This window comes from Bacillus rossius, chromosome 1 (assembly GCF_032445375.1).
Source record: "Bacillus rossius redtenbacheri isolate Brsri chromosome 1, Brsri_v3, whole genome shotgun sequence".
Lineage (NCBI taxonomy): Eukaryota > Metazoa > Arthropoda > Insecta > Phasmatodea > Bacillidae > Bacillus > Bacillus rossius.
This window is the reverse complement of record NC_086330.1, coordinates 97859642-97874917: the sequence shown is the minus strand read 5'-3', so window position 1 is coordinate 97874917 and position 15276 is coordinate 97859642. Positions and strand designations below refer to the sequence as shown.

The 15276-nt window shown below is 36.7% G+C and overlaps 1 protein-coding gene across 1 annotated transcript; it reads left to right on the top strand.

Annotated features, from left to right (window-relative positions):
• The first annotated feature begins 6178 nt into the window (after positions 1-6178).
• LOC134529330 (ankyrin repeat domain-containing protein 1-like) lies at positions 6179-11868 on the top strand. The gene is made up of 3 exons (XM_063363284.1): positions 6179-6302; positions 7364-7464; positions 11126-11868. The coding sequence occupies exons 2-3, from the start codon at positions 7378-7380 to the stop codon at positions 11669-11671; spliced, it is 633 nt and encodes a 210-aa protein (XP_063219354.1). The 5' UTR covers positions 6179-6302; positions 7364-7377; the 3' UTR covers positions 11672-11868.
• The last annotated feature ends 3408 nt before the right edge of the window (positions 11869-15276 follow it).

Genomic DNA, 15276 nt, shown 5'->3' with positions numbered 1-15276 from the left:
CGTAATGGGACACTGCGTAACGGGACACAGCGTAACGGGACAAGTAGATCACGGTCGCCAATTGAAAATCCGCCATCTTTAAATCGAGCGCCCCACTCATTATGATGAAATTTTCGTCTCTGTCATCATATTGATTTTTTCTGTTCCACTGGAGGCCGCCATCTTGATTACCGTCGTCTTTGTTTCTGATGTTTGTTCCTAGATAGCGCCAGCGTCACTCTGTCTCATCACATAAGGTCGATGTTTCATTACCTACCAGAGCTATTATGGTCCTTATCGACATATCAAATTAATTTTTTATGCAAAATACATTGGAAGCGCTGTGATTCGAACCAGCGAAGCTCTGATCGCTAGGTTGGAAAACATACGCCTTTAACCGCTCGGCTATCGAGACATTTACCAGACTGAGAATTAAATAAGTTATATAAAAAAATAACATGCATATTCGGACTTGAATTTTTTTTAATTTAAAGTAATAATAGCAATTACTGTTCGAAACAGAACCACCATCTTGTATTAAGTCGTAACCGTTGCAATTTCCGTTACGGTCGCCATCTTTAAAATCCGCAATTATTTAGCTAGAAATTCGGGAAAAGTTCCAAAATTCATTAAATAAACCACTCATTAATTTACATATTGATTCGATCCGCTCCTGCCCTTGGTTCGATACCCGATCGATGCAATAATGTTTAATTTTATGAAAAAAATAATAATTTCAATAAACCATGTTCAACATTCGTAAAGAGTCTCTAAATCCTCTACGACCATCATCCTATCAGACATCAAGACCACCATATTGGAAATTCGTAATTTTTATGCTAGAGATGCGGGAAAAAGTTCTAAATTCATTAAATAAATTGACAATAAATATACTGATTGAATAGCTCGACTAAGGTTCTTGGTTCGATCCCTGGCCGATAAAAAAAACAACTTAAATATTTTAAATAAGTACCACTAAAGTGACAGGTCTGAGAAAATAAAAACACTGCAAGTTCTTTAAAAAAACTTTTATTACATATATACTACACTACTACAAGTACAACAAAAACACTGACAAATTACTAAAGTCTTGTGGATTTCTCGACGTCTGCATCTGCCACCCACGTATTAAAGCGAGGTGGAAAGCCCCACCACTTGACGTAGGACAGTCCATTTCTTCGTTTTATAATCTTCTCCACCAAGTACGTATCGGGATACAACGTAGGATGAATCTCTTCGGCATAGAAGCCGCCATGGATAGGTTTGTGGTCCAAATCTTCGAGGTAGTAGGTCCTAGGCTCTGATTCACGAACATGTGTCACACGGAAAAGTTCGGGACTCCAGTTCGCAGTGAAACCTTTCTCGAAGATACCTTTCTGCTTGGAGATTCGCACAATGTCACCGACGTTAGCTTTACGCTTTCGTGGATCTTTCTTCATCGAGTTGGAAAACACTGTTTGAAGCAGGCGATTGTCCGTTACGTCCTTTGGCTTCATTTTCGTGGTAGAATGCACCGCGGAATTATACTCGCTAATTAGTTTCGGCAAGATGTCAAGCCACTTGTAATTTCCGTTAGCCGTGAACTGCCGCCACATCTTGGAACGCAAAGTTCTGTTAAACCTTTGGACAACGGAGGCTTTGACGTTACTAAATGTAGAGTAGTGTTTGATGCCATACTTCTTCATCAAAGCCTTGAAGGTTGCATTGTAGAATTCTTTCCCGAGGTCCGTTTGCAGGTGCAACGGTACACGTCCATCACGCAAAATATTGTTCATGGCCTTGGCTACTTCAGTTGCAGTCTTTGATTTTACAGGTCTCGCCCAAGAGAACTTGCTATAAACATCGATGACTGTCAACATGTACTTGAAACCTTTATTCAATCGGGAATACGGTATCATCTCAACAAGGTCCGCCTGGAATAAATCGTCAATTCCACGAACTATGACTTTGCGACGAAGGTATTTCCGTCTAGCAGGAGCATGAAGTTCGCGAGTGATTCCGGTTCGACTCATTGTATGTAGCCGGCTTCCTTCAGTTCTTCAAGTATGGAGACTATTTCGTTGATGTGCGAATAGTTTCCTACACTAAGCGAAGCATGTAGAATTCTAAGGCGATCAACTAATTCATTAGGATCGTCCCAATATACATAGTCAAATGTCTGACCACTTTCTAGCTTTTTTAAACCTTCACCATGTATTGTTAGTTCACTGAAGAGATTAGAGAGAATGTCGATTTTTTCATGATCTACGTCTTTATATACACCACTATCTGGATCGTTATCGCGAAAATGTGCATTGGTTAGCTCTAGCAGTTTTTTGTACTCTTGTAAGTCGTTGTGAGAATATCCTTTAGGCTCCCTGCGAAACAGCAATTCGTACAGACCCGGAGTCCCGCGCGTTTTGAACTCTGCTACGCGCACGATATTTCCTGGTAGAAAGTCTATTTCTTTAGCACCGAGGAACCACTTATTATGTTTTCTGTACACTCCGTAGGTCGTGTCATTATTCCGGCTCGTAAACGATATCAGGTATGGTCGGACCATTGCATTAACTTGATGTCCCTTTTTCGGTATTTTTTTCTTGTGCATGGACTCTGTACTTCTTAAGTCCTCTTCTTCTCGATCTGGTTCATACTTTCTCTTCTTTACAGTCGGCATTTCATCTTCAACTTCTGTCTTCACAATGAAGGCTGGTTCTTCCTTGTTTTTAAGTTCGTCGAGGCGACTAGTGATTGGTTTAAATATCTCCTCATTTTCCATCTCACGTGCAAGTCTGGTTCGTCTAGCAAGTAAATATTTTTCGCGAACAGACTGTATAGCTCGATGAAGGTCACTGGCCAGGTCCGACATTGTACTGGCTGGAAACTTATTGCAAGACCTCCTTTTATACTTTTTTATTCGTTCGCAGAAACTTCTTTCTTGTGTTTGGCCAAATCTGAATTTGTTGACGATTGAGATAGTGATGCTTTCAGACTACTTTGAAAAGTCCTCAGATCGTCACGTCTTTGTGCATTCGATACTTCGATCATGTCGCGAATGCGAGAATCCGAAGCTTCCACGCGCTGGTCTATGGCTACGAGGTACTCAAGTAATTCCTTTTTCACCCCGTCTACTTTTTGAGCCAGTAGCGAAATGTATTTGCGGATAACGTCGCCATGAGACTTGAGAGCAGTACGTAAGTCTCGACTGCTGCGTCCAAATTTCGAAATGCTATGACTCATGTTTGGCGATAAACTGATCGAAACCCTGTCTGTACCTGCCCTTATATAGCGGCCAGTCCTTTACGATGACTAGAAATCCGTGTTCGTCTTTCCAACACAAGGAACACATGTCTTTGAATTCCTGAAACGCCATGTCGGTGTTTACGTGATCGTCGTAAGCGTGGCGTAAATTAAGTTCGTCCATGCGAAACAAAACTATGACATTCGCATTATCACGCAGCAAATGTTTGGGTATTCTACCGTACGTCTGACACAGGTATACGCAGTCTACCTTGGCGTGTCTGCCCATGTTTTCCAACCTAGCGATCAGAGCTTCGATGGTTCGAATCACAGCGCTTCCAATGTATTTTGCATAAAAAATTAATTTGATATGTCGATAAGGACCATAATAGCTCTGGTAGGTAATGAAACATCGACCTTATGTGATGAGAAGAGTGACGCTGGCGCTATCTAGGAACAAACAGCAGAAACAAAGACGACGGTAATCAAGATGGCGGCCTCCAGTGGAACAGAAAAAATCAATATGATGACAGAGACGAAAATTTCATCATAATGAGTGGGGCGCTCGATTTAAAGATGGCGGATTTTCAATTGGCGACCGTGATCTACTTGTCCCGTTACGCTGTGTTCCTTTACGCAGTGTCCCATTACGCTTATTGTACATGGCGGATCCAAAATGGCGGATCCAAGATGGCGGATCCAAAATGGCCGTCGGGGTCAAGGTCAAGGTCAAAGGTCAAGGTCACGACCATCCAAGATGGCCGCCGTGACGTCACAATCCAAGATGGCGGACACCGACACCACCACCACCGCCTGGAGCCTGCGCCCGGAGCCCCCAAACTATACTACTATTTTTAATTTAATACTTTGATATATGAATAAATTTTTTAGTGCGTGTAAGTGCTGATTTTTCAAGTTACCTTTTAAATGGCCGTACCGTACTTGCTGTATAAGGGGACCAGTATTTTGGTAGTATTTTATGAGTATTTTCCAAGCCATATTTCATAAATCCATATTTCTTTATGTTGCTTTTGTGTTTTTTAATGCGCGTTGAAAGGTCTCTGATAGATTTTTCCAGTGTACGTGCATACACATTAACAGGGTATCTGATAAACACAATAATTTATTTTATTAATTTGTTTATTACAGTTTGTGACATGCACACCAACACCTCATATTAAATTGAAACGTGTCTGTAGCTGAATTTGCTGTTGTTATCATGCTTTTGATTGTGGGATTTTAATTGATAACTATTCTTAGTTCGTGTTTGTTTCTCAATCCTCTTTTTTTAGGGTAAATAATATTGATCCCGTTTAACCCCGTACAAACATTGTTGTACGGTGATTCGCAGAATGTTATTGTGCTGTTTGATAAAAATAATTCATCCTAAGGGATTTCTTAGTTTAGATACTTGGCATGTTACTAACGAGAGCTCTCATAATTTTAAACTTTATACTCAAATTTTGAGGCCAGCCTGCACAAAGACGATTCAACTACTAGATAAGAGTGAAATGAACATTTCAGCAGTTTTAAACATAATGATAATATTTTATCAAAGGTATCATAACAAAATACTAGCAAGTGTATTCTTGGAACAGTCTTGATTATAACAGTCACAAGAGAATAAGTGTGAATCATATTAACTCTTCAACCGCGGGCACATGATCAAGAGAGTCAGCTTCACATTATCATTTGCTTGAAAGTCTGGTGATTTCTGCGAACTTTGAAAGATGATGTATTTAATTTATTTTTTGGTCTGGGGAAAAATTATTAACATATTGTTTTATCACCATAGTTACATAAAAATCGCACTAACAATACTTAATTTATCCGGTTTTTAAATTAAAAGGTTGGTACTAGCAAGTGGCAAAGGCCAATTCTTCCAATCATAGAATAAGTTTTTATATAATTTCCGCTTTGTTTCTTCAAGGATAATTGCATTCTTCTTTTCCTAAAGTATTCACGTATGTCCTCGAGCCGGCTATATTTTGCGATGCCATTTACTGTAACGTAATTATGTTCTGAGCTTGTTGCTGTTTTTATTTGCTTGTTTGCGATGAACGACCGGCTGGTGGCAACACATAGCTAAATAGCTCAAAATAGAAACCAACAAAATTAATAGCTCTTCTCATAAATCAGAAACCAAGGAGAAAGAAATAAGCTGACGAATTTTCAGTGGGTGTGTGGAAACCTAATAACCAGGCAAAACACGCAATTTACTTTGCAATACATGCCGTCGTTGAAGCTACCGTTACAATTAGGCATGTCCCGGTTGGATAATTTATTTATCAAACTCGTTAAAATTCTAATGCAAACTTTTCTAGGGATATTTGAACGTGGCATGCACTAAAAATCTTTGGCGTACAATAAATTTATTTTTACTACTGAATCTATAAAGATGGAAATCTTTTAATGTGATACCTTAGGAATAATACAGTTAGGGTTGACTAAAAGCTATTTAATGGACTTTTAAAAAAACTTTTAAATACGAATTATTTTTGTTTCAAACTGAAAATTAATGTATCTGTACGTACACAGAACTATACTGTTACCTTAAAACCAATGTTTGTGTTATAGTTCTAGATTTTTACTGAAACCAGTTAGGATTAATATAAGTGGTTTTAAATGCCAAAAATAACTCAAAACTCTTTAAGAAGTAATTTGTCACCTACTGGTACAAAGTGATTTATTGTTTATTTTTCATAAACATTTACTTATTTTAAGATTGGTTATTCCGTTTAAAATTGATTGATAGTTTTACTTTCTGAAGAAACAAACACTGTGTAATGCGATGTTGAACTATCTGTCAACCATCAATACAAAAACGTCAACGGCTATACACAACTAAAACCGGCTAAAGATTAAATTCCGAAGAACACAGATGGATATGTATAGGTCATTGCGTGATCGTTATTGCCTTCATCGGTTTTCCTGTTGACTTGCAAGTGTAACCCCTGACCACTGTCCTGCTGATGACCTACTCGACTTGCAGACGCCCCTCAGATAAGATCACACTTACTGAGAACCAGTAGTTGAAATTCTGCGGCGGGTACTGAAGCGCCTAGCGCTGCATTGCCAGCCACGTTGGCACACTTCAAACACAGGCAAGTCTCACGGTGTTTCAAAATTTTGTCCCGGTCACGATAGCAACTTTACATAAAATATACAGATCCAGAAGTATATAGACAAATTTTGGGCTCCTGATTCATCATAAAAAATTGAAAAGAAAAAATAACATGATTTATGTTCTAAAGTGTTTCCTGAGCCTGGTATACGCCTTTGGATTTGGGGCTGAACAACTTGTTTTTCATTGCAAAGATTAGAGAAAATATTTCAGATGCAACACTGAGGATCTGGATAATGTTTGATGGATCCAATTTTTACAACCATGCAAATCTCGTCGCTGTCTTAAAATAAATTCATTGAAAAAAATCATGAAAAAAATAGAGTGTAAACCCCAAATTTTTATATGGAATAATTCTGCTAACGCAACCCTATTTTTCTGTAGAGTAATAACTTTCATCTATTAATCATTATTAAAACTCTTAGTATTATACCTAAAATACTTTCTCTGTTATTTATTATTTCCTATGTGGTTTAATTAAACTTACAAAAACATATGTCATTTTTGGGAAACACTTTAGAGCATGAGTGGTATATATCAATGTTTTCTAATCACTTCCTCGCAATAAACCTGCAGCCAAAGTTTGTCGGCCGAACTCTGACTTCTTTCTATGAAACAATGCTCAAAAAACAATTGAGATATAAACCATATAGACTGCCGAGGTCTAACTGGTTCGACGTGGTAAACATTTCGCTCTGAATTCCAGCAGGAATCTTCAGGATTATTAATTCAAGACAAATTTTACCCTTCTTAGCGTGGAGTTTTCCTGCTTGTCTTCTAACAGGCTGTATTTTACCCTGATATATTTTTTAAAAAATATTTATTATTTTTTACGTATTTTACTGTCTTTATTTACTTGAATATATTACAATATTAAAAAAGTAGCATATATATTTCAAACAGTGGTCTTATTTTTGGAGATCACATGACCATAAAAAGATTTTTATTTAATTTCCTAGCAAAAGCTTTTTTACAGGAATGCCACGGAAAATGGTTGCCGACATTAGGATATTTTTTTTAACAGTTTTGTATGATTTTCAGATACAAAATTCAATATGGATAACAAGATGGTGACATTAAGCGCTCTAATGGTGATCTTCCTCGTGGCCCAGTCAACAGCTTTTATCCTGGATAATGAGAAAGTAAGTAATTATTTTAGTTTATAATGAAGTACCGTGCTTTTATGCCAGTTCACTGATAGCCTTGTATTGCGAAGAGATAAGAAAAAACGATATTTGGTTTAAAAGCCTTTTGTGCACATGGTTGTAATCTTGTAAAGGTATGTGTTTGGGCGCATCATATTCGTGCAAACATCACATATATGCGTGTTTCCACTGGCTTTTATTTAAAGCTGATGAGAATCTACTTTTGTTTGGCTGCAAAATATCCTGTGAATTCAAATTGGAAGTTATAATATGTTCTTAGTTAAATTTTGAATAATTTTTGTCTTCCATTTATTTCAATTCTGCTGTATAGTTACTGTTAAATACGGGTTTATTCATATTTACCGTTGGAAGGTTCAAGAAGAGTTAGCACTCACTAGTTTTTTTTTTGTTTTTACAATTATAGGGTAATATCTTAAGAAAATGTGGTAACGATGGGTGAATTTTTGAGATTTCTGAGTGGAAAAATCCTTTAGGTTTCAATTGGTTGTTCTCAACATACAAAGTTATTACTGATTATCTAAATTGTTTGTATTTTCTCTGTGCCACTTACAGATGTAATTGTTAAGAAATCGCGTACTGTGGTATAGTTGAAGTCACTTTTTTTTTTACCTCGGTATGACCATATTGTTTCACCGTAAAGAGTGCGGAAATGGTCCTTATCACTTCTTATGATGGTTTGTAGGAATTAATTAATTTCTCCATCATTAAACGCAGTAAATTCCATTTAAAAAAATATATATTTTTTATACTGTTTCCATAATTATTTGGGCGTCTAACCATGAGCTGTTAAAATGCTGCTTCGCCTGGTTACCATGTAATAATGCACACTGTCAGAAATCACATTATATTTACGGACAAATAATTTACCTCAAATTAACGATGATTTCTTCGTAGTTGTAATAACTGAATTTAAGTAGGAACTACGTCATATTTTGACTACCGAGGTGTATATTTCGTTTTAAATCAGAGTAAACAGAAAAAGAGTGTTCTTGCTGTAAAATTAACCAGTTTATGAATTATTTTTTTTATTATACCATAGTAGTATACTTTGGCCGGTCCGGCGCCAGACTTCAGGATGTGGGTGTAAGATTGTCAACGCCATCGACGGCGCAGGACCGGCCAACACATACTACTTACCAAGAATGTTCTTTCGGCTAATGTAAAAAGTAAGTGGACTCAGTCCATAAAATTACGAAGATATCCGTAAATTTACTAAGATCCATAGATAATTTGTAACCATCATTTTCTTTTGTAAAAGACCTATTTTAGGTCATTATTAAGTATTAACGTTCTACAAGGTGAAACTTGCGGAATTTTCGAGTGGCTTAAATTTAACAAAATGAAAAAAAATATATACGCATTTATAAACATACACACACACACCTACACACACACACATATATATATATATATATATATATATATATATATATCGAATACCTTTCTCATAATTAGCTGGCAAAGTGGCTTATTTAAGATGTTTGTGCGGTATGGATAAGAAAAATGAAATTGAATATATGACTTTAAATTTTTAGAATTAAATTCAACTTTACTGGCTACTGTTTAATTTAATTAATTTCTGTCAGAAAAAATTAAATAATTTTATTTGGCCATTTAAAATCAGACTTTTATGATATTATAAGGTTAAAACAATTTAAATCAATTTTATTAAAAGAAATTTGAAAAAAAACACGCATTAGCTAATAACATTACCTTTAAACCAAACACTGTCATTTGTAGGCAGATTTCAAAGAAATACTACCTTTTGTAGCCGTTACCAAGGTGCGACTTTCGTTAAGTTTTTATATAGTTATGTACCTAACTCCCATAACATGGGGAAAAAATCACATACGTTTTAACGTATGAATAATACCAAAATATTTTTTCTGAATAAATTTTTGATACGACCAAGCACACTGCAAGGGAATGAAAAAACCAGGGTTGGAGGACAAAATAAATCAATACTCCCTTCGTAGGGACAAAATCGGATTCGTAAAGTTGTTTGTTAAACTTATAATTTTCATCTAAAATGTTTGTCTGAAAAATGTTTTAGTTGGACGAATCATTGAGGCAAGGGGTTGATAGAAAGAGTGGTAAAATAAAAATCATAACTCCCTTTGTAGGAACACTATCAAATCCGTTATAACTGTTTGTAAATCTTATAATTTTGATCTATCACTTTTGTCTGAAACAATTTTTGATAAAATGAACCATTGTTGCAGGGGGTTGAAAAAATAAAGGGGTAGAATTAAAAAATATTCATAATTGCCGTACCGTGTACTATTAAATCCATTCTATTTTATTGTAAAAACCTTAAATTAATATCAACAACATTCTTCTGAAATAATTTTTATACGGCCATACATTACTGCAAGGGGTGAAATAAACGGGGGTTGAATGGCAAAAAATTCGTAACCGCTTAGTATGCACATTATAAATGCTGTTAAAATTGATGGTAAACCTTATAAAGACTATCAAAATTTTGTCGGAAATAATTTTTGATACAATTAATCATTGCCGCAAAGGATGTATAAAAGGGGTTAATATACTGAAAGAAATTAATAATTACGTTAGTAGGCATACCATCAAAACCGTTCACATTGTTTATAAATCTTTTGTCTGAAACAATTTTTAATAATTCACCATTACTGCCAAGGGTTGAAAAAACCTGGGGATGAAATAAGAGAATAAATAAAACTTCCCTACCATATATTCTATCGAATTAATGTTTACCTTTGTTTAAAATTGTATATATTGTTGAAAACTTTTGTATAAAGTATATTTTATGTAAGAAACTTTTACTGCAAGGGGTGGAAATAACTTGGTTACAATGACAAAATGTCATTATATTTTTAATAGATATAATATCAAATCCATTATAATTTCTTATAAAACTTCTCAACGTTATCTAATTACCTATATGGCTGGAACAATTTTTGAAGAAACAAACTATTACTGTAAAATCAAGGTGTGAAATTCTTACTATACAATTCATTTGAATTTCATTTAAAACATGATAATATTTTCTTAAACACTGGTTTAATTTTTATACTACTACATATTTGTGCAAGGGACTATAGGTAGTGTTTGAATTTGAAAATAAATAATTGCATTACTTATTAGTAGATATAATATGATTCGTTAATCTATATAATGCTGGATGCATTGAGTTAAAATCATTGAAAACATTTTAGCTGCATGGAATAACTGAAAATATTCTATTAACGCTTTTAAATATTGAATAACATAAAGAATGTTATGTGCAAGGAGTTCTTTAAATGTTCCAGAAGTTTATAGAATTTTCCAAAACATTTTCAGAAGAAAAAGGTACTCCGAAATCTACCTGCGCCTTTACGTTGTGCCGAAACGGATATATATTTTTAATCCATTTGGTTCTCTTTTTCTATTCTGCACAAAAATGATAAAATTTTACCTTTGCCATCTAATTATGTACAAAGTAAGAACTACATATTTGATTGATTTTGATGAAATTCGGCTACTCAAAACGTCTACAAGTGAAAAAATATAATGCAGAAAAAAATAATGATAATGACCTGGGACAAGTCATACGCCCTTAGGTGAAAGATTTTAACAGTGCAGACGTGGCGATCCCTTTAGTTCAATGTCGTGCTTGCAGCTGGTGGAATTCAACCGCACCAAGAACTGGGACATCCTGCGCTCCTACCTGGTCCCGGCTCTGAAGAACAACAGCATCGAGGCCCACGACCAGGCGCAGGGGATCCCGTCGACCGAATACGAGCCGATGTACCGCATCGGGCGGGAGGGCTACAACGCGCTGGCGGACGAGCTGGCGATCGCCAAGTCGGGCGCCGATCTCGTCGACAGCTCGGGCCGCGCCATGCTGCACGGCGCGACGCTCGGGCTCAAGGTCGGCACGGCGCGGCTGCTGCTGGCGCGCGGGGCCGACATCCAGGCGAGGGACAGCCACGGCAACACCGCGCTGATCCTGGCCGCGCGGGTCGGCTCCTTCCCGCTGGTGCAGTACCTCGCCCGCCGCGGCGCCGACCTGAACTCCGCCGACGACCAGGGCCGGACGGCGCTGCACTGGGCGCTTGCCAACCACGACTGGGCCATGGCCGAGTGGCTGGACGACCACGGGGCTCTCCTTCCGCCCGGGAGGATGCTCCTGGAGTCGGCTCGGGAGGCCGAAGTGGTGATGTGAGTGGAGATGCTTCCTATGACGGTGAAATAGTTCTGCAACCTTCTGACACACCTACAAGTGTTCTTAAGTACTCCCCGGGTTATTGTATTGTTTAGCATTACTATGTAGCCTAACTAACCTTCGCATATATTACTGTATTTGTATTGTCTACTTATTCATTTGTTAACTATTTGGGTGAAATAAATACTTCATATCTATTGGTTCTTGTTATTATATCCTAGCTGTAGTACCCGTCGTTGACAGGTTATACTTGTATGTCGTCACTAAGCAATCTGAAGAACTCAGTTGTGTTTATGTTACAGGTAATACTAGAAAAAAAGTAGACCTGGGTAAACTTAGGATTATCCAAGTTCGTTGAGCAAAGTCCAAATAATCACTTAAATAAATTTGAATTTGGCGTTTACCTGTGTACACCTAGGTCTATATAATGCTAAGTGGGTAATGTAATAAAAACCAAATTATTGATAACTTTAGTACATTGGTACCTTAACTAACTTAATGTGCTCAAATATGACACAATACCAAACATAACACAGCCAGCGTTGGTTAGACCTAGGTGTGCAGGAAAAACGCCGAATTCAAATTTATTGTAGTGATTAATCGGAATTTACCCAACAAACTTGGAGAATGTTTATTTAAACCGAGTAAACCTAGGTTTAATTCTTCTTCTAGCATTACCCGTATTACATATATCTACATCGCTTTGGAAATAATTTATACCTATGGTACCATCGACATACAGTGGTAGGAAAAAAATCATATACGATTAATATCTTTAATTATATTTTTTACTAAATAATATTGGAAACAATATGTTTATTGTAATTTTAAACTTAGAAAGAAGACTTTTTCAAACTGATGTGGCTATTACTTCTCAATTCCATATATCATAATGAAATATTGTAGTTTAAAGAGCTCTGGTGAGGAATTATGGTTGATAACCCGAACCAGGATCCGCCATATTGTATTCCAATGACCTTTACCTTGATATAGGCTTTGACCTACGACCTTGACCCTGAACTTTGTCCCTGAAATATTATATTTCGACTGAAATTTTATACATCAGGTGAAATATGCTATCCCGATTAAATTTGTCTAAAAACTCCAAATATTGGTTTTATTAAAAAAATAATATTAAATATAACAAATCCTTTTAAGAACCCTTTTTATTTTGTTAAATTGTAGCATGTTAAGTTTAAATTCAAGGTATAAAGTTTTTAATGTATTATTCACAAAATATCATACAAACAGGCATAAAAAATTCTATTAAATTTTATAAACTCAAAATGTGTCAATTAGATTTTTCTAAACATGATACTTTACAGCTTGCAAGAGCAGTCCATATGTTATCAACTGGTGGCAGAGGGGCTTCAGCTCTCTCCCCCTCCATTATAAAATTTATTTTCGTCATCCAGGGGCAGAGCCCTCCCAAAATGTTTAATATATTAATGTATCAAATAATGTGACAGGGTAAGGAAGCTCACAACTTGCTGCCAAGTTAGGGTACATAATATTTGTGACAAAAGTGAATATATAGTATAACTTGCAAAGTACTTTTAGTAATATTTTTTATTTTAACTCTCATTTAGAATTAAGTATGTTGTCATTTTCTTTGATAATAGTATTTATTTTCATTAATTTCACTCCAGACCAAAAAAGTCTTCGAGGGGGGAGGTGGAGGGGTGCAACGGGGTGGCAGCCCCCCCCCCCTCCTCCTCTTTTGGAAGTGGTATAAATTACAACAAGTAGCAAGAAGCTTTATTTGTTATAGTTTTTTTTATTTTATGGCTACATGGACCCTCCACATTCATGCAAGAGGTTAAATTCAGAAATATAAGGCCACTCTCCCTTCTCCATGTCACTTATTTTTGTGCCAAAATCCCAAAAATGCACTTCCGTCTATTTTATGGTGTATATTTTCTTGCTCCTGTGTATAATAGTTTGCGCGTAATGAATTGCTTGAGGTGGATCACACATTTTAGTTAGATTTCGAAGAAATACTAATTATTGTAGCTGTTACCGTGGTACGATTTCCAGAATATTTTTACATAGTTTTTCGTTTCATGCTCCATAGACTCCAAAACCATAGTTAACTCATAGTAAAGTTTATGTATATATATATATACAGACATATATATCTTCATCTCAGCCGAAATCCCGGATGAAGCTGTTGATCCGAAATTGCATGCAGTGGTGACTAAGAATGTGATCCACGGACCTTGCGGGGTTTTCAACAAAGACTTGGCCTGTTTGATTGATGGTAAGTGTTCCAAGCAATACCCGAGAGACCTTATTGCTGACACTACTACATGCAATGACGGATACTCATTGTACTGTCGGCGATCAGTTGCGGACAATGGGCGATCTGCAGTTGTGAAAATGAAAGGGCAATATGTAAATGTGGTCAATCATTGGATTGATCGACGATATTTTCCAAGTCTTTTGAGTCTAAAATCATTGTGGAATACTGTAACTCCGTCAATTCGATCAAGTACACATGCAAATTTGTGAGAAAAGGCAGCGATATGGCTCTTTTCGCTGTGACAAATGCAAACGACGAAGTGTTTCAGTATCAGATGAGTCGCTATGTCAGCAGCAACAAGGCGATTTAGTGTATCTTTTCCTTTGTGATTCACGAAAGAAACCCTACAGTTGTACATTTGGCAGTACATCTGTAAAACTGACAACGACTGTATTTCCATTTAGAGAACACGCCGGACGGAGCGGCATTGCTGACGTCAACAACATTGACAAACTTCTCTGTTTATCAAGCAGATGCTTTCGCTCGAATGCTGTATGCTGAAATGCCATGCTACTACACATGGAATGCATCATCTAAATCGTTTCAGTGTCGGAAACAAGGAACACCATTTGAAGGACATCCAAATGTATTTGCTTCAGGCGATTTAGGTCGCATCTACACTGTGCATCCAAATAACGGTGAATGTTACTTATCTTCGATTGTTGCTGGTGAATTTTCGTGGTCCGACATCGTTTCAACAACTGAGAACCGTTAATGGGCATCTGTGTGCGACTTACCGTGAGACATGTCAACTCTTACAGTTACTCGAGAACGATTTGCATTGGGACAATACGCTCAAATATTCCATCATATCTTCATCACCGCATCAAATTCGCACATTGTTTTCAGTTATCATATCCACATGTTTCCCTTCGTATTCGAACAGTTTGTGGTTCAGATATAAGGAAGACATGTCTGAAGATGTCTGATAATACAAATGACTGCTAAAATTTACAATGAGATATTGAACATGATAGAATACATGTGTTTATTGATAGCAAATAAAATGGTGTAGTATTTGGGCATGATATCACCCAGTCGTCCAATGCACGATGCATTTAACCACGAATTACAAAGATAACACCAATACGACCGCGAAGCATTAGCCGAAGCAGTTCGTACAAATATTTTGCAATTGAATCAACAACAAAAGACTGCGTACGACTCTTTGATAGAAGTTGTGAACAATGGAACTATTGTAATTTACTTCCTGGATACTCCCGGAGGGACTGGAAAAACGTTCTTAATTTCATTGCTTTTGTCGAGGATTCGATCGCAGAATGAAGTTTATTAGCATTGGCTT

Bases quoted from the DNA above. Each gene is read 5' to 3' on its own strand.
- LOC134529330 (XM_063363284.1), top strand. From the start codon at position 7,378: ATGGATAACAAGATGGTGACATTAAGCGCTCTAATGGTGATCTTCCTC. The intron at 7,465-11,125 runs GTAAGTAATTAT...TCGTGCTTGCAG, and splicing joins TTATCCTGGATAATGAGAAA to CTGGTGGAATTCAACCGCAC.